Source organism: Gallus gallus, chromosome 15 (genome assembly GCF_016699485.2).
Source record: "Gallus gallus isolate bGalGal1 chromosome 15, bGalGal1.mat.broiler.GRCg7b, whole genome shotgun sequence".
In the NCBI taxonomy this organism is placed as follows: Eukaryota; Metazoa; Chordata; class Aves; order Galliformes; family Phasianidae; genus Gallus; species Gallus gallus.
The window spans coordinates 3,694,519-3,719,994 of NC_052546.1; the positions used below are offsets into that span (position 1 = coordinate 3,694,519).

The 25,476-nt window shown below is 44.0% G+C and overlaps 1 protein-coding gene across 5 annotated transcripts in view; it reads left to right on the plus strand.

The window, feature by feature from the left end:
- Positions 1-21,805, plus strand: part of TMEM132D (transmembrane protein 132D) — a 192,741-nt gene extending 170,936 nt beyond the window's left edge. For all 5 annotated transcript variants that reach the window (XM_025155705.3, XM_025155707.3, XM_025155708.2 and 2 more), the window contains 4 exons: positions 12,781-12,986; positions 13,966-14,239; positions 15,636-15,827; positions 18,914-21,805. In XM_025155705.3, coding sequence (XP_025011473.2) covers positions 12,781-12,986; positions 13,966-14,239; positions 15,636-15,827; positions 18,914-20,095 — 1,854 coding nt within the window. In that variant the 3' untranslated portion in view covers positions 20,096-21,805. The remainder of the gene's footprint in view (positions 1-12,780; positions 12,987-13,965; positions 14,240-15,635; positions 15,828-18,913) is intronic.
- The last annotated feature ends 3,671 nt before the right edge of the window (positions 21,806-25,476 follow it).

Genomic DNA, 25,476 nt, shown 5'->3' on the forward strand with positions numbered 1-25,476 from the left:
TATTTATTTCAGAAAATTTTCCACACTATCAAATCATTCTGAATGCTAATCCTGTTCACTGAAGTACTTAATACCCCTCCCTGCTTGGCATGATCTGCAAATTTAATGAAATTAATTAAATGGAAATTAAACTAAAGGCTCCCATTGACTTCAAGGGGCACTGGAGTGAACCCAAACTGTCTTACATCTTTAAGAAGTGGTTCAAATGAAATACACTTATTGCTTTACAAGCCATTTTTGTAAGGGGAAAAGACAGATGCATGCTGAATAATTCAGAGTCATTGTTGCTGACTGAGAGAGATTTAACTAATTTATCAAAATAATGACCTTTGTTCACGAAGGGGAGCAAGTGGCTTTGGATTGTTTCTGTCCCCAGAGGGATGCTGAGGGAGCCTGGGTTTCACTCAGCACCACTGTGAGGGGCTCGTGGGGGGATGTAAAATGAACAGTGAACATTAGCAGCAGCAACGCTTGCAGGTGGTTGGAGGTACATTAGAATGATGATGAGATTTTCCTTGAAGAATGGTAGAAGCACTGCCACTACTCACTGTGTGGGATACCTGAGGATACCAGGATCACTCCCATCCTGTTCCCAGCACTCACACATAGATTCATCACTATTGTTTCTTACCCTCTCCATTAAAGCAAAACCACTGGGCATTGAGAACTGGACATCTTCCAGAAATGATTATGTAGAGAGCGTGCACCCAGTAGAAGAGGCAGAGAAGGCAGCCCTGCATGGAGTTTGCTTGGTAACAAGCAAGCTGAGGGCAGCTTTTTGGAGAGGAGTTTGGTAAAAACTGGTGGGTCAGGCAGTGAGCCCCAGCCATGGCCACCAGCTGTAACTCATGCAACCATCGGCACAGCCTGATATCTGTGTGCCACACCTTCCTGGTGTGAGGGATGGCAAGCTCACAGCGATGTGCCATTTTGCAAACCAGTACGAAAGTTATTTATCTTCAGTTGTTCAGAAATAGGCATCCATGGTAGGAGAAAGTTGTGGTAGTAGGTCAAGCAAGGACAGAAATCCCCTCATTGCTGTCACATCCTAACCCACAGCTCTGGTGGGAAAGGACGTGTTCTCCAATTCCAGTATAAACTTCGCAGTCACTTTCATAGTGAATGTGGTTTGGAAAGCACTCTGGCATTTCAGTCTGTCCATGCTGGCTGCTGCCAGCTTTCCTCTGATACTTGTGTGTTATGGCTACGGTTGTGCTGTTGGAGCACTGTGTTGCTTAAATGCTCCTCTGCAAATGATTTTTGGCTTAAAAAGCCATAGGTCTCGGTGAGAAATTTTTCATGCTTTGTTGTTGCATTGTTTCTCTCCATTCACTGCAAGGCGTTGGCCAGCTTTCCAGAGCTTGGCATGCATGCATGAGTGTATGTATATAGCAACAGATTTTTCCTTTTTCTTCTAAGTGGTAATGTTGGATATCTGCCTGCTTGCCGGAGCAAGAGAACTAGACTTTGGCTGTGCAAACTCAGTATCTAAGGAGGACTGAATCTTTAAGACTGTTTGAAACCATCCTATTACCAAGATGGAAATCTCTTTGTCCTTGTAACACTAACCTCGAAAGACTTCCATTGCTAAACACATTTCATCTCTTTTTCCCTGTGTTGAAGTGACTGAAGTGCAGTGCATTTGCTCAGGATGGTGTCTAAGTTACAAAAGTAATTTCAGCAGCATTTGGTCATTATTCTATTAAGCACCAGCTGAGCTGTGGCTTAACTCAAGAAACTGCCTGCAGATCTGTGCTCATGGGACGCTGAAGTCTGAGAACACTGAAGAGTTCAAACTCTCCTCTGCTTTCATCATGGCCTTCTCTTCTCCCTGCAGGGTCTTTTCATTTGCTTCTCCTGTATCGTTCTCACCTCCCTTAAGTCAGTGGAGGTCTGGTTTCATGCGTGGTTTAGGTCAGACCAATTCTCGCTGGTGTACCTCATTAAAATTTATGTATAACCCACTGCTTTTTGGAAAGAAATTTGAGCAGGACTCTTCTTGTTCAAGGGCAGAAGTGCTTGCCCTTTAGGGTAGGATCAAAGTCTACCGGAGTCAGAGAGAAGTCTGCGGTCTGGATGAAATTCTTGGGCAGAAATATTACATCCCTGAAGCTTCAACCACTAATGATATTCTCTGAGGTAAGAAGTGCTGTTGTCCCCACTTAATGGATGGAAGCTGTACTGAAGAGTGGTTCTTTGAGCATCCCATTCAATCTGTTGCTGGAGGGCCTGGCACGTGATCTGCTCATGGCACCTGTGGCATGCCAAGGTGCAGAGATGCCCAGGATAGAGTCTTCCCCTTTCCACGTGACTGCCCTCAGCATTCTCCTGTCTTCCCTCCTTTATGGCTATTTTCGTCAAGAACACAGCCCAAACTTCAGAATCCATTTGCAAAAGTCAATGTGTCATTTCTGAGTTTTTGGTAACCACCTGTCGCCACAGCACGAGCTGCATAATTAGAGCTGACAATCCCTGTCTAGAGATTTTTTGGAAGCTGAAAAAATGAGAATGTTGTCAAAAAAATAGCAATGCTTCCAGTCTGCGATGCAGTGATGGAGATGAAAGATGAGTGATTCCAAGGAGGCAGAGCATATATCAGCTCGGTGCCTCTTGCTAACCAGTTTAGAAGTCTAACTAGTTTAGAAGGCTTTGCATTTCTCTTGTAGCCTTAAACAATTTTTTTTTAAATGGCTTTTCTGTTTCTCACTTTTTACTAAACCAAACAAATAGCAAGTTCCATAGCAGCCATGCTTAATGCCTCAATAACAGTGGTAATTCCTTTTGCATCAGTTGATGCAAAAAAAAATAAAAAAAAAATCTTTAGATGTTATTCATTTGTTAGTTTTGGAAACTCTTTAAAAGAGAATCTTATTTTTTCCCTCGGAAATTGGAGTCAGTGATGAATCATACCATGTTCACAGTGCTGAGTAACATGCAAATTTTGGAATACGGCACGAAGATTTTGTAGGTGGACACTTTTCAGGGTGGAAACTGGTCAGCTGGTGAGGAGGGGATTTGTCTACCGGTGTTCATTAGAAGATATGTTTGTAACACTGTCATCTAGGCTGGACTTTGGGAACTGAGCTAGGGACCTCCTGATTTGGAAGTGCCATCTGAAATAAGGGAGCTCAGTCCCATGTCTTGCCTGGCTGTGGGATCCTGCATTGCACAGCTGGGTGTGTGGGGGAGCTGCATTGCACACTGCTCAGCACGAGCATGCTTTGTTTCCATCTCACCTATGCCATTAAGAGCAGCATAAATGTAATAGTCATTTGAATTTGCTCATGAAGCAGAGTTCTCCTTTGCACTTGTACAGTCTATCAAAAATGACCGGGTAAGGGTAGATGAGAAATGACTGGAAGTTTGTCTCAGGGTAATAAAGAGAAAAATAGGAGTTCCTTAGGACAGGCTTGTTAACATAATTGTAATATATGTGATGGCAGTGCCAAAAAAAGAGAACTCACCATAGCCAATGGAAATATTGTACTATGTAAATATTGCAGAGTTTGAGACAGTCCGATCTTTCCAACTGCCTATGCTGTTACACTGCAGGGGTATCACCCAAAAAGAAAAGGTCCCCATGGCTGCTGAAGCCTTGAGAAGCCATGGAGGTGGCAGTAGCCTGAGGCTGTAGCACCAGCACGGTGCTCCTGCAGGCAGCAGGCAGGGAACACCTGCCCCAAGAACAGAGCTTACCTTGGCAGAGTGGTGCTCTGGTTCTGAATAACAAGTCATCTTTCTAGAAGAGCCCTGGGATTTTAGAATCCATTTCTTGGCTTGCTTACAAATATTATGTGATGCCTTAGGCATGTTAGAGCTCCTTCAACCTGCCCTTTCCACATGTGATGAGTTTCAGCATATCCTATGTTCCCTCAGCTGCCATGGGAGAATGTAGGAGTCATCTGAAGCACTTTGCTCTCCCTGTGTATTTTCAGATCCCTGCACGTGTGGCTTTGCCTATTTTCTTCTCCCTAAAGGGGACTCTCATGCATGATGCACAGAGCCCTTACAGTGGGCTATTTCAGGCTCTGTGTGCCTCAGTTCCCTTCCTCTCCCCAGCACTGCTTCACTGACCTGAGCTGACCAATGGGAGTCTATCTGTTCCGTGGTTCCGTGTCAGTGTGTGGTCCATTCTATTTGTCCCTCCATCGGCTCTCCTTCACTCCGCAGCCAGTATTTATCACCCATAAATGCAGCCTGAGCATCTCCTTTCTTTTTGTGAGTGTGAAGCATAGTTGTTCTACTGCCATTATTCCTCTTTAAGCTTTACTGGAAGGAGGGGAGAAATACCATTCTCGGTGTAGTGACAAACCATAGGGTACTTGATGTGTTTATCATTCTTCTCCTGCTTTGCTTGGGCAACCACAGCGAGCAATACGGAGTTCATGTGGTTTTCAGATCAGGAGAGAGGTAGGAAGCTGTAACTTCATTAACATTGGCAAGAAAGCGTTGTCACATTTGTTACAGCCAACTGTGGCTTCTAAAACCTAAGCACGAGGTGGTGGGTTGAGCCCACAGTACTGGCGAGCCGTCAGACAGCACTTGTCTAATGGCACGTTGGCACTTCTATGTGCCAGCACTGACATCCCCATGTCCCCATGATGTAGGGCAGCAGGCGCTGAGGCCGCTCCATCCTCCTGCTGACCGCGTGCTGGCAGCACTGATTTTTAACGGAGCATCCTCCTGCTGATCCCCGCTCTCCCAACACCAGGAGCAGCAGGTGGGCAGGAAGGCACCACCTTCCTTTTCCAGCTGGAAAGCAGAGAAGGCAGAGCAGCCAACAGCAATAGGGATGGCCACAGCCACAGAAGGAGCAGAGGACAGCAGGAGTGAATGAAGCTGTTTGATTTCTCTTGGCTTTGCCTGCTTGCCAGGGACCCTGTGGTGCATCCCACCAAGCTGTGCTGTGCTGGTGGAGGGCTCTCGTTGGCTGCTGGTTCCTAGGATGGGTGGAAAAAGGGAAGGACTGTTCTCAAATGGCAGAGAAATGTTAAGCAGTATAAAGATGTACTTGCGTAACCCCAGCACCTTGTTTCTTATAAATTAAGCTTTGCAAAATCCTTGTAAAACAAGGGGAGAGTATTCCTCATTTTACAAATACATCACAAGCTGATTCAAGCCCAGATTCTTAAAGAGATTTAACCACCAAATTCCCCTGAGTTCAATGGGAGTAAAGATTTCAATATCCTTGAGAGAACGAGTCTCGATAAATTATGCACAGCTATCTTGTAAGTGTGGGTTGGGAATTAATCCCAGACTTCCAGAAAGGTTGTCCTGTGCATTTGCACCCCTTTCAGCAAATGAAAATAGCACTATTCATTTCTCTGAAGATACTCCAGGTTGCATGAAGTGATTGGATTTTAATTGAGCAGAGTTTTCTTGTGATGGTTTTGCTTTGAGTTGTGGCCCCAGATGATTAAGCTTATTGGAGAAAATTTGATAGGATATATCCTGTCAGAATTTGTCGTTCTGTAAAAACAGTTTCAAGAAATTATGCTAACTTCTCTGGAATTTCATCTCTGAAAGAAAGAAAAAAGAATACACGATAGCAGGTTCCTGTTGTGTCAAAGAAACATCTTGTTTTGACATTTCCAAAGTGAAATGTTTTGATTTTTTTTCACTTTAAAATAACTTTTTCCTTGATCTCATGGTATTTTTACATAATTTTAATCATTTGAAATTGAAATGAAACTGGATTTCATGACCCAAAAATGAAACCAAATATAGGTGTCTTGAAAGCCCTCCTACAGTGAGGCTTCGTGCTGCAGGCAGCCCTACTGCCAGCCCTGGGGGTAGGAACCACCCCACGTCCCCTAGAGACCCACAGCTCGGTGAGGACAAGGAAGAAGCAGCTCCTACAGGTGTCACCTGCTCTTCTCTCACTGCATCCTTGAGAAACACAAGGCTGTGTAAACCCACTGCATAAAGGTCTATCTGACGGCTCTTAGCACTGGAAGTGAGTGCAGAGCCAACAATGGAGGGAAAAAATCCACCAAAATGACGTACTCCAAATCTCAATTTATTTTTTTTTAAGTTGATTCCTCGGAGACACTTTTAATGAGGGGATTTTCAGTTAGTTACACCAACACACTGCAAACGTTATGTCAGATCCATAACGTTCACAAAAGAAGTATTAAACTTGCAGCTAGAATTGGATGTTTGCCCAGAATTGTAAGTCGTTTTGAAATGTGCTATTTTACATTTTGCTCAGGTATATTTTGCTGAGGATAATATATTGATACTTGCCACAGAGCTGTAGAACAAACTAAAAATTCCTTAGAAATAAATAGGCATCAGAGCTCTCTTCATCAGTATCACCTATAATGTGCTTCAGGTGGATTAGTGCAGTAAAAAAAAAAAAGGATCAGAGACGCTCTTCAATTGCACATCTCATTGCTAATGTCTGTTTTTTGCTGAACTTCCTCTGAAGCATTGTCAGGAATGCTTGCAGCATGATGCTATGGAGATGTGTGGCAGAAAACAAGCTCTTAGGAAGGCATTTGGGTAATAACGGTAGATACAGTTGTGGATAGCAGCATTTTCTGGTGCTGTGCTGCTATAGGAAAACTGCTGCAAAAAAGTGTGGACACTTTGAAGGTGTGCACCTTCATTACAGGAGCTACTGGGATTTTTACTTAAGTGCAGCAGTTCAGTGTTTCCTACTTCCAGCAACGTCCAGGATGGCTCACTGCTACCATTGGATCTCAGGATGGTGATTTTGCATCCTCCGGGTCCTCACAAAATCCCAGACCAGGACATCTCCCATCTCTAGACATACAGTGGGCTTAGGGCAGATCTACACCCCCTGCTGCTGCTTCATTGCAGCCATTTATCTGCATTGCCTAATTTCAGGCTGTAGTGGGTTATCGCGGTAACCGCACTCCTCCAACACGGGTGATTAAATGTGGCTCCGCCTCCCCTGAGTCATTTCTAAGTGACTTATGGAGCTAATAACAGCCTCATCCTTTTGTACCTTGGTACACAGCTTGTGTTCTGGAGTCTTTTATAGCTCAAATGAGCTGCTTTTGCTTATTTATTTCCCTCCTCATTCATTTTTAATGGTTATAAGGGACTCCTCCATTCTTCTTCTGACAGCGGTGATTTAGGCAGGACTCATTAACATAACTTACGTTACTAAATATCACCATTTATGCTGGTAGACCAAGGAAAATGTGTGCAGTGCTAAATCAGAAGAGATACCATGAGGTTGCCAAGGTGGCAGGGCTGTGCTTGAAGCATGTTTTAAAAATGGAGAGCGCTTGCATTGGGGAAGGAGCACTTGCAGAAGCATGGATTGGAGGCAGAGTCCCAAAGTGTTTCCAAAATACAGAGACTTGCTTTCCTAATTGGCCACCCTTGAAATGCCTAAACTAGAACTGCTCCAGATGAGTTTTATTTTCAAAGACTTATTAGCTGTGACTTTGTAAGAGGTCCAACAATTACTGCGGCTGAAAAGCAGTTTCCTGTAAGGATTTTACTGTTGTCCCATGGGAATTTAGTAACGATAATGAAGTGGGAGAAGACTGTTACAGTTATTTCTGAGGACTAATGGCGAAATACTGTGTACCTCTTCTGGGAATTATGGTGTACATTTCCCTTTCCCTCTTTCCTTTTAGATTTTTGGTTGCTATTCAGCCCAAACCTCACATGGAGTATATAGCTGTGAAGGAATAGTCAGCTACAGAGATACCTATCTACCAGAGATGCCTTCTTCAAAAGTGTGATGGGAAGAGCAGTAAAATGCTTTTAGGAAAGGGATGGGACCAATGTACGCTGCAGGAGGCAGTGGGTAGGGAGGATGTGTGATTTCTGAGGAACCTTATTGCTTCTTTCCATGTTTCTCCCAGACTGGCTGCAGCTCTGCTTCAAAGGGCTCAATGTTTTCTTCCATAGATCGTCTCTCAAACCGTGAAATGAGGATAAATTAATAAAATCTCGTTTCCCTTTCTTGTGATCACACCTGAAGAGTACAGAATGCAGGGTGTTTTGAAGGAGAGAGTGCTGGCATCTTTACACATAACACAAACAGACGTTTTAAGTAAACATAATAAAGAAGAGCCTTGGTGCAGCAGTAACCCCTCCTTTCTGGTCAATGATTGTTTGCCAAGGAGACAGAGTTTGTGTGTTCAAGTGATGCAGTAGCATCACTGTAGGGCTGCTAGCTGAGTTTTGGGCACAGTTCTGGATGTACAGAACTGCATTTGGGGCTGAGGAGTGAATACTCACAGTGAGGATTTTGTGGCAGGAATCGGCAGTTCCCTGACTCTGCTCCCATTCAGAGAATAGGGCTGGGAGGCTGAATTCAATGCAGTGCTGAGCACAGCTGAAATATCCCCTTCTGCACATTTGATAGTGCTGATGATTGAACTCGACATCTAGCTCGACAGAGCCACGTGCTTGGTATGGACACGGCGTTCCTACCAATCTAAGTCCTAATCCTGTGCTATGCCGCCAATAAGGGACCTCTGACCTCTGCTGCCCCAGCGCATGGAGATTAAATGTGTGTGTGGAGTTGTTCACTGATGTAAGGAAGAGAGGTGGAGCTGCAGGAGCCCAGCAAATCCCAAAGTGCTTTTGTATCCTACCAAGTTTGTGCCCAAAAAAGCCATTCAGACCTCATCTCCCTTAAGAGATGAAAGTCCCCACCGTCCCCATGTATTGAGAGAATTTGCAGAGCATCTTGTGAGTACAGCTGCCCTTAATTAATAGCAGGCAGCTCAGCGTAGATGTGTGAAAGGCCCCTGTGACACAAAGCCCAGAAAGGCTTTAGCAAGGGAGCACAGCACCAGAAGGATTTAATGGCATTATAATGTCCTTGTATTACAGCAGCCACAGCATGCAGAGATGTATTCCAGCACTACATTAGTGGGAAAAGAAAATCTACTCCTTCCCTCGGGAGCCCTTTCCACCTTTCCTGAGAACCATGGAGTGACCATCCCTGAGAGGTGGGAACTGAAAGGCAGGGGAAAGGGAAAGGACTGATGGTGGGGGTCCCCGCATTTTGGAACCACAACACGTCGCCTTTCTCTGCACATTGCTCCAGCCCCTTTGTAGCTCCCATTGCATTTTATGGTGTGTTTAGTAGTTTTCTGTTTGGGAGCAAAGCCTTTGCAGCTCTGTAGTTAATAGGAGGCTGTTGGGGAGCTGTCTGTTGATGGAGTGCAGACTTGCTCACACGCTCGTGCACACACATCCCAGGGTATGTGCAGCCGCTCCATCCATGCGTTTAATAAACTTGAGCCACAGCCATTGCTGCTGTGTGTGGTGAGGCGTGTAAAGCAAGAGCTGCGGTGCAGGAAGGGTTGGTGGTTAAAGGCTGGTTATGTGAATTAACGCAAAAGAAAAGGAGCTGCTTGACAGAGTGATGGGTGGAAATCCATTTCAGATTGAAGAGACAAACAGGCTCGGAAAAGGCAGCAGCAGCAGCAACAGGATTGCTGTGTGCCCCCATCAGTGTGACGTGGGGCAGCCCGGGGGTGCAGGGCACTGGGGATGCTGCTGCAGGGCTGCCTGGGGCTGCCAGCTGCTGGGCTGCGCTCACAGCTCTCTGCTCTGCTCTGCGTGTGAGTGTTTGTCCTGCCGAGCCGCGGCTGAGCCCCGTCCAGCTCGTTCCACAAAATCTGCACTCATTTCTAACAAACAGCTTAGAAAACTCGGTCTCAAAAGAGACAGAGGAGCTCGATGTTTCTTCCTTCTCTACATCTTTTTCCTCTTTCTCTTGTGCTGGAAGATGAATGGTTCGGATGTGTCTGCAGCAACACAGGCACGGCTAATCTGCCTTTCTATTGATGACCTGTTTCTGAATGTCCTGGCCGGATTTATGAAAATGTACTGTATTTTGCACCATGTTTTGATGTTGCTCTGTTAGGACTGCATGCAAACTGCAGCAGAACAGTGATGCTTATTCATTCCAGCAGTGAAGGGCTGGCTGGGAGCTGAATGAGCTCATAGTTGTTGCTGTCTTCACTTACAGAAAGGGAAACGGGAGTAAGTGGGGATCCCAAGCCCAGTCATTTTCTTCTCTGACCATTGGATTGTTTTATAAATCATTATCTTGAAAGCACAAGGTCATGGTATTAATTTAATCTTTCATACAGTGGGTTTTTAGGGCTGGATTCTTTTTTTAACTCTCCTTTTCTAATAACCTCTGATAAAGTTGAAGCTGAAGTCTCTTTGTCTGTCAAATGTTCTTTCTCTTGCTATTGCTTGAGCATTAATGAATTTAAAATCCAAGTTGGATTCCCATCATTTACTGGAGTAATACAGCAGTTCTCTGTATTGCCTGGGAGAGTCTCAGCCTTGCTGCAGCTCTTCGCACACAGGCAGCCCAATGAAAGCAACAGCCAAACCCCACCTGCGTGGTGCAGGAATGCTTCAAGGCTGCTGCTCCTACAGGGAAGTGTTACCCAGAGGGAGGACACTTGGCAGGTGTCCTGCCAGAAGCCCTATTGCACGAGGGCTGGGCAGCAGGGCTGTGGTGCCTGGGGCTCTGCTCTGCAGAGGACTCCTCAGCTGGGATTTCTGTGCTGCAAGGCATCTGAAATCACCAGGAAATGGTTTCAGCCCGAGGCTGATCACCCAGGGGGACATTTAATTGCCAAATGCGTTAGCTCGCTAGGATTCACAAATACAAGGTGTTGCTGGCTGAAAGCAGAAGTGGTGAGCAAGGCACTGAAAACTATTAGTCAGCTCTGTGCTGCACTGAAGAAAATCTTTGTCTTCAGGCCATTCACTTACAAGTGTGGTCCAACCTGCTGCTCACAAAGGCAGGTAAAGGACCTCAGGGCAATCAGCCCCAGGCTCACTGCTTTCCTCAGGGCCACCTCCTCTTCAGGTTAACCAGCCGCCTCACTGGTAGAAATCAGCAGCCCTGGGAAAAGAGGAAAGGTATAGAAAGCAGCAGACATTGCTTTATGGCACGTGGGAGAGTTGTCTGGTCTGAGAGCAGTATTTAAAATAGAAAAAGGCAACAAGGATAAGTGCAGTGCCAGCAAGGAATTGAAGTTTTTCACTTGCAGAAGCAAGTTAATATGGGGTGAGAGAAGGAGCAGATGTACCAGGCACTGCCTGAAGCTCTGTGCCTGCCTGCTGGACATTCTGGTGTTGTTGCAGGTGGGAAGTATGATGTACTTCTTGCCCTGTGTATTACACTCACATTAGTGTGCATTCTGTAAGGATGCAGGGGCACTGTCTGCTCCCCTGCTTCTCCCTGAAGGGAAATGTACTCATGCCTCCAGCCTTTCCCATGGCTGTTTCTGCAGTCTCACTCGAGGATTCTCCCACAGTTCTGCACCCTCGTTCTCAGCTCAGCCAGGTCAGATCAGCATTACGGCTGTTACTCTGTGCTCCAGCCTTCTGTGAGACCCTTATGGTACATTCACCCATGCCTTGAGGCTTTTGTGGCAGCAACTGGCTTCTCTTGCTGTACAGCACAGTGAGATTGGATCCTGATAGGAGCTGTTAAGAGTTCCTGTAAGACCAGCTAAAGTGAGAATATCCCTAACAACATAATTCTGGCTGTAAATAAATTCAATATTCTCCTGCTGAAACCAACAGCAGCTGCAAGATTTTGACCTTAAGACAGCTGTTGCTTGCAAGGGAGGCATTGGTAGAGTCACGATAACCTTTTTGTATATTACCTAAGCTCAGAGAAGCAAGGATGGAAATGGATTTGCTATGGACTGTCTGCAAGGGGGGGTTGTTGTTGTTTAAAGATAATAATATTAGAAATGCAAATTACCCCACAAAAGCTGTTGATATTCAAATACGATTTAAATTTATTTAACACTTAAACAGAAAAGTAGAAAATGGCATTAAATTCAGATGAGGATGAGACTGCATTCTGGAGTCAGAAGTATTAAATACATCCACAGAATGGAATAGATGGCCTGGCTGGTAATGGATTGTGAAAAGAGTTCAGGGTTTTAATAGATCATTCCTTCAGATCATCAGCACGGTAAAGTGGTAGTTAATAAATTATTTGACGTGTACATTTACTCGTATATTTTAACTAGCCGTAATGAACAGGTCCTGTCAGCTCACCTAGATGCTTGCAATAGCTGCTAAATTGCTTGAGTGAGATTTAGTAACTCTCAGCAATATTGATGTCCAGAGCTGCAGGTAATAAATAAAGTGACATCAGGACTAGCTTGAGCAGCACGGTGTGTAAGACCTTTGTCAGGCTTGCAGTGAAGATGGAGCTGTTTGGCCCAATGAACATCACTGAGCATCAGTGTGAGCCCCTTCCCAGGGGCTAATCCAGTGATTAGGATTGGGCTGATGCAATCACCCCACGCTTGGCACCCATAGCAAAAAACTCTTTGTCCCAGTTCAGAGGTGACTGGATAAATTTGTCCCCTACTGAACTGCACAATCAGGCAATTAGCCACCTGTTCCTCCCCCAACACAGGGTGGGGGGAATTCCTTGTGGGCAGCCCACAAAGTCAAGGAGAAGGACAAAGAGGAATCCTATCTCAGTACCATTGTCCCAGGACAGTCCTAGTATGGAATAGGAAGTAAGGACAGAAAGGTGTTCTTTTATCTCAAGTTATACTAGAAATGTTTATAGCAGAGAAGGCCTACCTGTTAAAATGATGCTAAATTACCCAGGCTGTTAAGAGCCCACAAGGCATTCTTCTTGTTATTCCTAGTTGTCCTCTGAACTCAGAGCCAGTTTAAACTTATATTCTTTTTCTTCCTCCCACACACTTTGTGATGTACTTCATAATTTGTGAGGAGACTCATTAATTTTTTTTCTTCCTCCATTTTTTTTTTTCCCAGGTTTCTGACAGGTGTGACTATGTCTTTGTCAATGGGAAGGAAATGAAAGGCAAAGTGAATGTCATAGTTAATTTTACTTACCAGCATCTGAGTGCCCCTTTAGAAATGACAGTCTGGGTTCCTCGTCTCCCGCTGCAGATAGAGGTCTCTGACACAGAACTAAATCAGATCAAGGGATGGAGAGTCCCCATCATCTCTAATAAGAGGTAGGTTTCATTAGAGGATGTTCATTCTGGGTTGTGCACTTGCCAAAGACCTGTCAGAAACAGTGGATCTGAACATGCTCATTTGGCCTTAATGCAATTCCAGTGTAAATTTGAAGGTCACCGGACATTTATTCAATAGGCTACTTCACTGGTCTTATAAGGGAAATGGAAGCTGCAGGTTGCATGATCCTTCAGTGGAAATCAATTTCTGTTTATAGTGCCAGGAACTGAGACAAAAAGAGCCTATTGCAGGGTTGGCTATGGGAGCAGCAGGAGGCACCCACACAGACCAGCTCTGGCCGGGCTCCCACCCGGTCCACAGCTCCTACCAGGTAATTTGGTCTTTCTTAATGGCACAGTTGGTGCATACTTATTTTGCACTGGTGTTGTAGGGTCAAGTGACAGTGAGCAGCCTCCCATAGTCAGGGTTCTGCGAGAGCAGGGCTTTAAGTTTGCTGTCTGCACCCATAGATATGTGAGGACAGGATGGCAAATGGATGCAGGCAGATCTAGGCTGTCAGTGTTGTCAAGAAGCAGAAGAACAAATGGATAAAGTGGGAACTTGCCATTCTCGCCTGCTGATGAAAGCATCACTTATTACCAGGTTCCTGTTAGTATCAAAGCAGAGAGGTGAGGATGTTTGTGGAAAAGGGATTTCAGCCTGAATGCCACACAGAAAAAGATATGTAGGTAGGTGCAGACAGAGGAGATTTCCATGGCAACACCAAGATGTTTATGGGAAGATCCAGAACAAAAAAAGTGCAGATGTCCTGAAAGTAAGGACTTAAGTTTGGAAAGCATGAGAGAGATTTGAAGAGGACAACGTAGCAGTGAAGCTCCAAGGTTGGTGAAATGGAGGGGGGGCAGCAGCTCTTTGTTCCACCACCCATGCAACAGAATAATGTCAGCAATGACTTTCCCTTTCCAAACTCCCCTAGCATCAGTTTGTGTTAATTTTTGGCTCTTGATATTCCACCAGACCAGCCAGGGACAGCGATGATGAAGAAGAGGACGAACGGAAGGGAAGAGGCTGTGCCCTTCAGTACCAGCACGCGATGGTACGGGTCCTCACACAGTTTGTGGCTGAAGCCCCAGACCCCGGCGGCCAGCTGAGCTATTTGCTGGGTTCTGACTGGCAGATCGACATCACCGACCTGGTGAGCGACTTCATGCAGGTGGAGGAGCCGAGAATTGCTAAGCTACAGGACGGACAGGTTTTGATTGGGCAGGAGCTTGGAATGACAACAATTCAGGTAGGAAAAATCAGTTATTTACTCCCTTTCCTCTGTTAACCCGTCGCCTCTGAACCAATGTGCTGATCGGGTGTAATGCAGCTTCTTGCATTAGCAACAGACACTGGAGACAGATTTCTGAAGGGAGCACAATTGCAGCAAGGACTGGAGGACAAAGGATTGTTTTCTATTCATGTCTTGTGCCATGAAATGTGCAGACTGCAGTCCTAGGAAATCTAGCCCAGCCTGTGTAAGTGCAGGTTACGGTTATTTTTGTTTAAGGCCATTTCTGAACATGGAGCCAACATATGGGCTAGCACGAGGCATGCAGCTGGTGGAACATCTGTCTTATCAAAACCTACAGTGACAGAGGAAGGGGTAGAGTCAAAGTTAACTTGGCTGAGGAACCAAGGCTGAGTCACATGGCAGTGAATCCCTGCAAGCGTTTTGAGCCCAAGCAGTGTTACAAAACATGAATGTTAGGGTACATTTCAGAATACACATAAAGCAGTAATAATAACAAGCACTTCTAGAGTGGTGTTAAAAGACCAATCAGTGACATCTGAGCTATATTCTCCAGAGGCACAGATTTTGTTTCATCAATTTCAGCCAATATGGCCAAAAATATGACCAGTAAATGCCACTGTGCCTCAGTTTCCCCGTCAAAAGCAACTCAATTACTCAATTACAGTTAAAAAAAAAAAAAAAAGAAAAAAAGGTTACATCTCCAAATGCATTCATTGTCAAACCAGAAAAGAACCACCACAGTGGTTGATAACACACGTTTTCAGGTTTGGAGAAATGGGATTTGAGACTATGACTTAAGAAAAGTCCAATGGCAAACAGCAGAGAGCAAGTTCCATTTAATGAATGCCTTGTATAATTAAATTAAACTTACTTGCTAATGGATATCTTTGGGTGTCATATGTCAGTGCACTGACCTCCACGCATACTTTATTAACCAAAACAAGTTTTCTTTGTCAATTCTGTATACAGTATTGTGACTGTTTCTTGTAGTAATATTCAATAGAATAGATAATAATGTTGTTTATTCTAAGGATTGTATGTAAATCTATAGATTGCATTATTCACATGCTATCCAATGACATTAAAAAAAATAATTGCTTTTCACATAAAGATTGCATTTAAAATATTGAATATATCTGAAACAGGTGTGGCTATCATATCAGAGATGTGAATAGCATAGCTGATTACAATTACCGTAGTAAAAGATGCTATAAGTACCCTATTGATGCAGAAGACATATAAAATGTGACTAGCTCTTTTTTCATCGTACTTTAATAGTGTCTGTCTGTTAAGAGCTAATAGCATTTGTCTGTGTAACAATAGCTTTGCATCACCATTTTGCTTGGTGCTATGCAGAATGGCTGTAGCTATTTTTGATTTTTCTTTTCAGATCTTGTCCCCACTTTCAGATGCTATTTTGGCTGAGAAGACAGTGACAGTTCTGGATGAGAAGGTGACAATAACTGACCTGGGAGTGCAGCTGGTAACTGGATTGTCACTCTCTCTGCAGCTCAGCCCAGGAAGCAATAGGGCCATCTTTGCTACAGCAGTAGCACAAGAGCTGCTCCAGTCTCCAAAACAGGTACTACTGTTCACATGTACTTTGTTGTGAAAAGATGCTGCTCTGATTCACTACACTTAATCTTAAAGCTGAGAGAATCAAGCAGATTTTTATTAACAATATACAAATAAAACATTTTCTTTATGGGCACTTTTTAATGAAGACCATCAGGTGCCCTAGTAGAAAAACAAAGATCTCACAAAAATAGCAAAGTCTAAACAACACAAGTCAGCAAACAAACCTGCCACATCTGTCTTGGCTGCAGCCCTTGCATAACACATGCAACTCAATGATGTGTCATAAATAAGCAACAGAAGTCACCTCACACACACACACACACACACACCCCTTTCTGTCCTATCCAGCTCCTGTCACAGCAGAGGAGATGATGCCAGCAGCATTGCTGAGTTCAGCCTCCTGTCGAAGGCAGCTAAATCAGTTCTAAAGTCCATCTTCAAATAAGAAGGTATTTTGCATAGTGCCAGACTCTTCCTTTTTTTTTTTTTTTTACCATGTTAAGTATTTGGGGAACAGCCTTTTCATTCTAAGTCATTACTAGAATATGATACATGATTAAACATAAATAAGTACATAAATCTTTTTTCCCAGTTATTCTTAGTCCCTCTATCAGTGATCACTGTTGTGTGATGTCCCCTTTCTCTTCAGTCAGATCTGCGCAGGCTCTCCTGGGCATGATGAATTTTGACACGTGACAAAGGGGAATGGGAGAGTTTTCTCTCCAGTGTCTGTTACTTTTGCTCCTACCTTTGCAATGGGGTTATTCTGTGAGTAATACCAGACTTCTCCTCTTTTGTCTTCTGGTGCTAAGAGTGATTCAACAAAACTTTGCCTTGTTCAAGCTCCTGCAGATCTGAAATCCATATGCTGGCACAAATACTAAGGGCTTTTGGGCTTTATCACCTCTCCAGCAGGTCCTGCTCGATAGTTGTCCTTGTGCTGTTGTCTACATTTTAAATTTAAACTTTTTTTTTCTATCAAACCCATCACTCTGGGACTAATGTCAAGGATGCACTGGGCTCTTAACTCTTAAATGTGATCTGAGCTTTAAAGGTAAATGAGCATGGCATGCACATTTGAAATCTGGCCAACTGTTGAGACGCTTTAATTCATCATTGGGTCTTATCCTTGGGATGCAAGATGAGAAATAATGCAGAACTGCCATTTTTATAGGGTGATAAAAATCAGGCTCCCATAGTCTTCCAGGAGTTAAGAAATCAATGCCAGGCAGCTAGAAATAAGGCCAGTGAGCTAATCCATTGCTGACATGGGGAGTTAAACAAACTACCTTGAAATCAACCCAAAAGCTGTGTTTGATGGCATTTAGTCCCAGTATGCTGCCCAGCTCCCAGAAATGGAGTCCGGATGAGTCCCTCTCTTGATTGAGGACTACAGTCAGAACGGCGCTGGATCAGTATTAAACCAGCAAGGAATTGTGCACCCTCTGCTCTCTGAGGACTGACTCCACTTTGAAAGACATCTGATTCCTTCCATCACTTAGTACATGATGTCCAGAGAACAATCCCTATAAGCAGAATGATGCAAAATTATTAAATGATTATGCAGGTTTAAGCAACACAGTGGGAGGATGAGAGCCGATGATATAAATTCTATGCAGCCTTCAAGAAACATCCAAAGATTAATAAACACAAAGCCGGGATTTATGACAGTGTCAGCAAAGTCTTAGGGCTCAGTCCTGAAATAGAGACAGAAGCAAATCTCCCATTGAGCACGGGGAGCTTTATGGCTGCAAGGATTTCGGATTCAGGCCAGTAGATTATGCACAACACAATCCCCAGAGACTGGAGGCCTGTCCTCTGTGATTTGAACAGGTAAACGGCTATGTGCTGGAAATGATTTAACAGAAAATGATAAATATTTATTCTCTTTCTGTATGCTGGGTTAAAATGTAAATACAGTCTGTCTGAAAAGCTGTTTATTTAAAGAAAGAGGACTCCGGTAATGCCCTTCCAGCAAGTAGGGTTATCAGCAGTTTAGTGGATTGGTTGGTTTTCTGTCTGTCTGTCCATCTGAGCAGGGTGAGCACAGTTGATCCAGACGAGAGCTCCCATCAGTTTGGACACCATAGAATCCACTCATCAAGCCAGGAGTTTTTCTGGTATGCAACCTACAGTGTTTAAGCAGGTGCAGATATCACAACTGAAACAGAGCGAGTCAAACCATCCAAAGCAGGAGTTGGATTCCAGTGGAGCTAACTGAATTTTACCCATAAGTGATATGTGTGTGAACACCAAGATTTTGTCAGGTAGCATGACCAATCAAAACTGAGAGGACCTGAGAGTCTTTAGAGGATCTGACCTTCGGAATTGGGTGAGAGCATGCTTTCTGAAATGCAAGCATTGTTTAGAATATCTTAGTTAAGAAGCTAAAAGTCAAGGTTCCCAGAAGACATTGCACACACAAATACAGAATTAGTACCCAGGTCTGACCCAGTTACTATTCCATGAACTTCCATGTACTGTGAAGTACACAGTTGGTGTTGCTGGGACATAGGATTAAATTTCATTACTGTCTGGCTTTTAATTGCTAACAAGCATGAAAATTACTCTGGCCATTTCCTCAAGAAGTAACTGCTCTGTTTCCTCTGCTTCTACAAAACATTTCATTGGAGAGACAGAAATCAAGGACTGGATGTGTGAAGCCACGTATGGGTCTATTTGCTGTATTAGATGTGTTTTAACATGTGTTGTGTGTAACCAGAGGAGACTTTGTATTTTAAGCAGTTTAGAAATAATGCAATATATTTTTTCATTTAAATACACAACAGTAAATGATCTCAGTAGCTGGTAATGCCTTCTGACATGCAATTTATTATGGTGCTGTAGATTCTGTGGAGCCCAGGGGATACAGCTCCCTTAAGCATGTTTGGGGAAAGAAATCTTATTATCAATGAGTGTTTTAAACTAGTATTTCTCCTAGCATTAATTTTCTGGCTCTGCTTTTTTTAATTTCTTTTCTGGTTATGAATGGTATATGGATCTTGTGAGGAGGAGGAAATAGGCCGGGACAGAACATATATCCCTCAATGTTTATTCTGAGTGTGTGTATATTTGTTTTATATAAAATAGGAAGCAGCCATCAGCTGCTGGATCCAGTTCAGTGATGGATCTGTCATGCCCCTGGATATTTATGACTCCAAAGACTTCTCCTTATCAGCTACATCTCTGGATGAGAAGGTGGTCTCCATTCACCATGACCCCAAGTTCAAGTGGCCTGTGATTGCAGCTGAGACAGAAGGCCAGGGGACACTGGTGAAGGTGGAGATGGTGATCAGTGAATCGTGCCAGAAATCCAAAAGGAAGAGCATCCTGGCTGTTGGAAGTGGTAGCATTAAAGTGAAGTTTGGGCAGAGTGATGCCAACCCTAACATCAGCGATAGTAAACACAGGGGTGCTGGTGTCCACCTAGAAAATCATGCCAGTGATCGGCGCCAGAAAACCACTTTGCAGGAAAGGGCTGGGCCAGATGGCCAGTATTACAGCTCCTCCATGGGCCAAGAGCAAGGCAAAGGGACCACCACTCAAAAGTCTATTCTAAGTAAAAAAGAAGACAGAGAGAGCCTCCTGGATGATGACAGTCATCTGCAGAACATCCCAATAGATTTCACAAGCTTCCCTGCACAGGTGGATCTGCCAAGAAATGATGGGGATTTGGAAGAGAATGACCTGGTACAGACCCCCAGGGGGCTCAGTGATCTGGAGATAGGAATGTATGCTCTGCTGGGAGTCTTTTGCCTGGCAATTCTGGTCTTCCTTATCAACTGTGTCACTTTTGCTTTGAAGTACAGAAACAAACAAGTTCCCTTCGAAGAACAAGAAGGCCTGAGCCACTCTCATGACTGGGTTGGGCTGAGCAACAGGACAGAACTTCTGGAGAATCACATAAATTTCTCATCTCAACAAGACGAACGTATTACAGCCATTGATAGAGGAGTGGACTATGAAGAAAGCAAATATCTCCTCAACACAAATGCCCCCCAGAATATTAATGGACAAGCTTTTAGGTCTACTGAGTCCACATTCACTGAAGGGAAAGAACAGAAAAGTGAACCGACTACTTCTCCTACCTCTAAGAGGAAACGGGTTAAATTCACCACATTTACCACCATCTCCTCTGATGATGGATGTCCAACTGTCAACTCAATCTTGATGAGCAGTGAAGATGACATTAAATGGGTTTGCCAGGATATGGACCTGGGGGAGTGCAAAGAACTTAAAAACTATATGGAGAGATTACATGAAAATGTGTAATAAGACACAAGAGACTATTTGTTTTGGTTTGTTTGTTCATTTGTTTTTCACTCACCTTCTGCCTTTAATTTTGGGTAGCGGGGCAAAATGTTGCATTGATCACAAGAATCAGCTGATGGATAATAACTCCATGGAGCCCCTACAAGCCACCCAAAAGCAGCTGGGAGAGCAGAGATCCTGGACAGCTCTTAAAATACAAATGCAAGTCTTCTCTGTGCTCAGAGATGGGAGTGAGAGATGTGTGAGATTTTTTGATGCATGGTAACATGACAAAAAACTTAGCAAAATAATACGGTCTCATTCTCTGAGCTGTCCCAGGAAATCAATAAATATAACAAACTCCAGTGCAGTTTGGATATTACAAAGTTCGTACAGCTCTACTGTTCAATATTGCAAGCTTTGTTTAAAAGCAAAAAAAATTGGACTAAGAGTAAATAGATCAACAAAGAGAGCTTGTCATTCAAGCCACATGCAGGGCATGTCCATCTGAGAATGTTAGTTTAAAGCTGACGAAAATCAACAATGTGAGCAGAGCAGCTCCTGGAGCTGCAAAGTCATGAGTTTCCAAAGAATCTGAAGGGGAAAATGGAGTAACTGGGCTGTTTACAAACCAGCATGTTTGCCTCCCAAGCACTGAGAATGGATACACATATACAGTTAAAACTGAAACTGTCTTTTTAAGTAGATGCCAAGGTAATAAACTTTGCCAGCCAATTTTCAGTATTTCTTAATTTGTAAATTAGGAGAAGATATAATCTGTACTCAGAATACCACTCATTTAAAGGAAGGTCCGTTTTGGAAAGTTTGAGGAAGAAGCTATTTTTAAAAGCCCACTTTCTTTGATTGTCCTGTTTCAAATTTATATTCCCTGTCATTTCCCTGGAGCGCTCCCAGCCGGGTACCCTGAGGGCACTTGATAGCATCAGTCATATCTGGAAGCACGGAGGCTTCTCCCTCCCCTTCCAGGCACGCTCACTTCTCCATGGTGGGCTCTCTCCAAGCACAGGCACGGTTGGTACCACGCTGGTACCTGCTTTACGTGCTGTCATTTACCAAAGTTGACCGCTCTTCTCTTGGGTAAGCATGACTTGTGCAGGACTCAGACACAAACAGCAGCTGTCTCTTTGTTCGGCCCCTTTCCCTGGGAGAGGTCAAGTTGTTTTGTTCCTTCTGCTCATGCTTCTTTAGTCCCCTGCCCAGCACGTTTAGAGGGCACTGAAGGGCCACAGAGGAGTGCTGCACAGCCAACACTGTTGAAATCTGAACAGCTAAACTTGGTAGATAACGTTTTGTTTCTCCCAGAAGTGATGGTTATCTTTTGTTTTCCTCTGATAAGGATGTACATACGGTAAGATTTCAGTGATTTCCCTTTGAGTCTGGTATACCCTTCAGCCCTAAAACCACAGCATTTATTGTGCGGTCCAAAAGCGGTTTCCAGTGACCAGTGGCAAAGTGCCAAAGCATTAACTAAATTCTGGCTTATATTTCAAGTTTTCCTTTCTTTTCCAGAGTGAGCCCTTGCCCCCCTTTTATTATTAAGTCTCTTTCTGTCATTGAATCTAGGTTGCTCTGTTTAATACACACCCACCCTCCCACAAACACTTAGATTGAATCCCTCTATATTTAGAATGTACTGTAGATTGTAAGAATGTAATATATATATTTATAAATATGCCAACTGTGAATAAAATTTGCATTTTAGTGGCTTCATCTTTTTTCCTACTCTGAACGCCTCTCTCCTTTCACTGTCAGAACGTTTACCCTGAAAGAGACTGGCAGCAGCAGGGAGACTTGTCCTCCCATGAAATGGTGAATTATGACTCTTGGCACAATCTCATTACAAAGTTTTGCATTCTGCAGTGCTGGTGGGAAAAGGTATAACATCAACAGCACGTTGTACAACAAATATATTTGCACCAAGTCACTCTTGCAAGGCCTGAGACTAGATGCAGATAAATCCATATGCATATCCCTGATGTGAGGGTCTAATATGTGAGTTTCTGATCTGGATGTGTTTGGAAAGATCCGCATTTGGCTAAATGCATTTGAAAACAATACTAAGAGAGTAAGCAGGTGTAAATAGGGCGAATGTGGTGAAGACTTTGGAGATCAATACCTGTCTGTGTTCTGGATACAGGTTGTGCAGTTCCACACAAGGCTTGGGAAAAAAAGGAAGCCTGGATTACTGAGTCCTATGCAAGCTTAACCCTGGCTGCAGCAGTGAGGACAGCACAAGGCAGGGCCCAGGCTGGCTCTGGATGAGTGCTCTCATGTAGGAAGCAGCGTCAGGCTCGCAGAAAAGCCCTGCAGCTTCCCAGCAGGTTCAGCAGTGCACTAGCCCACTGTTTCGCTTCCCATTCCTGAGCTATTTTGGATGCTTTTTACACATCACTAATTGTGACCACAGAAATTCACTCTCAGTAACATGGAGGTCAGGGTAAAGGTGGCCAAATTTCAGCAAGCCAGCAGTCTGTGCAGATTAGATTCACGCATGCGTGCAGGGTTGTGTTGCAAAAGCGTCATTCTGTGGCCAGTCTTTCTCCTTCAGAAGGAGCAGGTACAAGCCATGCTGCAAGCAGGCTGTCAGACTTGCTTTACCAATGAGCTGCAATGGTAAATCCAGATTTCTGTGTTAGCCGCCTCTGGGGAACGTGGAGAACTAACAGCAAGTTCATCTGGTAGCACAAAGCACTGAAATATTCTCCTCGGATGAAACAGCCACTAGCAATGATGCTAAGGATACTGACATTCAGATTTATGCCTTTCTGCTTGCTCAGACATCCCTAACGTCTCTTAACAGCTGCAGCTTGCTATTATCCATAGGGCAATACTATAAATAATGCTTAGTACTGGAGTGCTCTGTCCGTAGATCTCAAAGTGCTCTGAGCAAGGTGGATTCCTTATTGACACAGAGAAGACTGGGATTAAGTGTTTTGCCCAAAAAAACATAGGAAATCTGTGGCACAACCAAACGGAGACATTCCTACACACACTTTTCAGTGTATCAGGAGTGTGAGCTCAGCTCAAGGAGAAATCAGAGTGGGTTGTGGCTGTCAGCATACAAGCAAGCAGACTCAATTAATCTGCTAATAGATTAATAACGTGCTGTAGAGATTGTTGTACATATGTAAGTATATATACACCTGTCATGTTATGTGTTTATGTATGTCTCTGCTTTTCTCACAGCACTTTCAGGTGAAAACTTCTGCACACGAAGCATCTCAAGGGTGAAACCTTGTGTTTCAGGCAGTCAGACCAGAATCCTGTTTGGTGAGTGAAGGGGGATAAACTCTGCTCCCTGTCATAAATGAGGGTAGGATATAGGTACTGTGTGCACATTTTGCAGCTGTGACTCCCATTGGCAACCTCTCAAGCCTGAAGAGCCCTACTGATAGAAGCAGCTTCCTCTGAGTGATATAAATATTTTTTCTTGCAGTTGCCTCCTTATTTTCACATTTGAGTCTCCTTTTATGTGAGTGTCTCTTTCTATGTGAGTATCTGGACTGATAGCCTGATACAGGCATTTTAACAGAAGGAAACGTGTCTGATGCAGTTTGGCTTTTTTTTCCTTTTAGATGCTTTATGCATAAATACGAGGAGTAGAATCTCAGTTGTCCTATAAATCAGGTAAGCTGGTTCTTCAGCGTCTTTCTTCTTTTTAAAGGCTTCCCCTTCAGCAGTCATATATATATATGTGGTGGTTTAGACTAAGCTGCATTAGTACACCAGCAAATTCAAGGTCTGAGAAATGCAGGTAAATAGTTGTTCTGGAACAAGAGTTCTATGGAGGTAAGTGACTTGAAAAACCAGGAGAGGTATTAAATTGATGTGCAGCCTGCACTAAGTAGCTCTAGAAACTACTTTCACACCTCGTTTCCATAATGAATGAGACATAAATGAAATGAGCACACTAGAGACACTTTAGTTCAGTTCTGGGTATGCTCAGCTTCTCCAAGACTGCCTGCCGGCATTCCCCTGTGTCTGTGGGGACATTTCTTTGTGGAGGAACCTTAGCAAGAGGTAAAGGAGCCACGTGCTGCAACACAGGAGAGTTTCATGTCACTTAGGAGATGAACTTGGCTGGACTCACGTGTGTATCGATCAAGCTAAGTCCGATAAGCATCACTGAGGAATTAACTCAGGCAAGCAGCTATTGTCACCAAATGTTGTGTTTAGAAAAGGCCTCAAGCAATTTCAAAATGCTCTCAGAGATTAATTTATTTAGTACTTGGAAATCCAAGAGCTCTGTCACATATTTCTGTCTGTGTATTGTTAGCACTGTATTTCCTTCCATGCACAGCTTCAGAGCACTGCAGTGCTGCATTTGTGATTCATCTCATTGCCTACAGTACAATGCCTGCCATATAAAACCAGTTGTGTATTACTGCCAGCCCATACTGCCAGGAGTAGAAGAGAATGCCCCTGTTTGAAGCAGGAATCTCAGGAGGGATTCCTTCTGTGCTTAGCACAGGGTGTGTGGTTAAGCACCTTTCTGAATGGCTGTTAGGTCTGCATCAGCCATCCTCTTCATCCTCTGCGAGTAAAGTCTCTGTTCCATGAAGTTGGTGAGCATTACTGCTCTGATTGGCCTCTTGGTGAAAGCTTTCATGGGTGAAGCTCAAAAGTGGCAGCAGTAAGGGTCCAAAAAGAGCAGAGAGCCAGATGCATTGTGCCCATAAGCAGGAGCTCTAGTCAGGCCAAGATCTAACCGACATACCTGAATTGGGATCACTTCCCTCCTCTTTGCTGATTTGACAGGGAGACCTCTGTCAACAGATCCTCCATTATGCAGGCTTTCTGCTCAGGCTCTGTGAGGAACAGCAAATTAAGCAGCCCACCTATGTAATATTAATGGCTGGAAAAGCAGCGCTGCTACTCCGTTTTTATGTACTGCCAATGCTCATTAAGATATTCCCGTTGCCTTTTAAAGATGGCTGGTAGATTGCATAAGACAAGTTCCTGCATCTGTCTCCTTAAAACCGTCCCATGAGCCTGGAGGGACACGTTCAGCACTGACCCACCCTGCCTGAACCATCCACCAGAGCTCATCCCCTCCTAGTTTTGGTAGGTCCAAATGAGGCTTCTCATTGTATTTTCCCTTTTGCAGTCAAAGCTGAGTGAGGTGGCAGAGCTGGATCTCAGCAGTCTGGTTCCTGAGCTTCTGGCAGAACTCAAACAACTGATACCAGCACCAGAAAGGTGTGCTTTTGAGGTGCAACAGGGACTTTGCTTATTCATGTTCGCTTCTTTGTTCCTCATAATTACATTTGAACTTCCTGAAGTATTCTGTATTCTGAAGTATTCCTGAAGTATTCTGAAGTATCAGATATTACTGACCCCAAAACCAATGCAAAGAGCTCCATTGCTCATTCTTGAGGGTA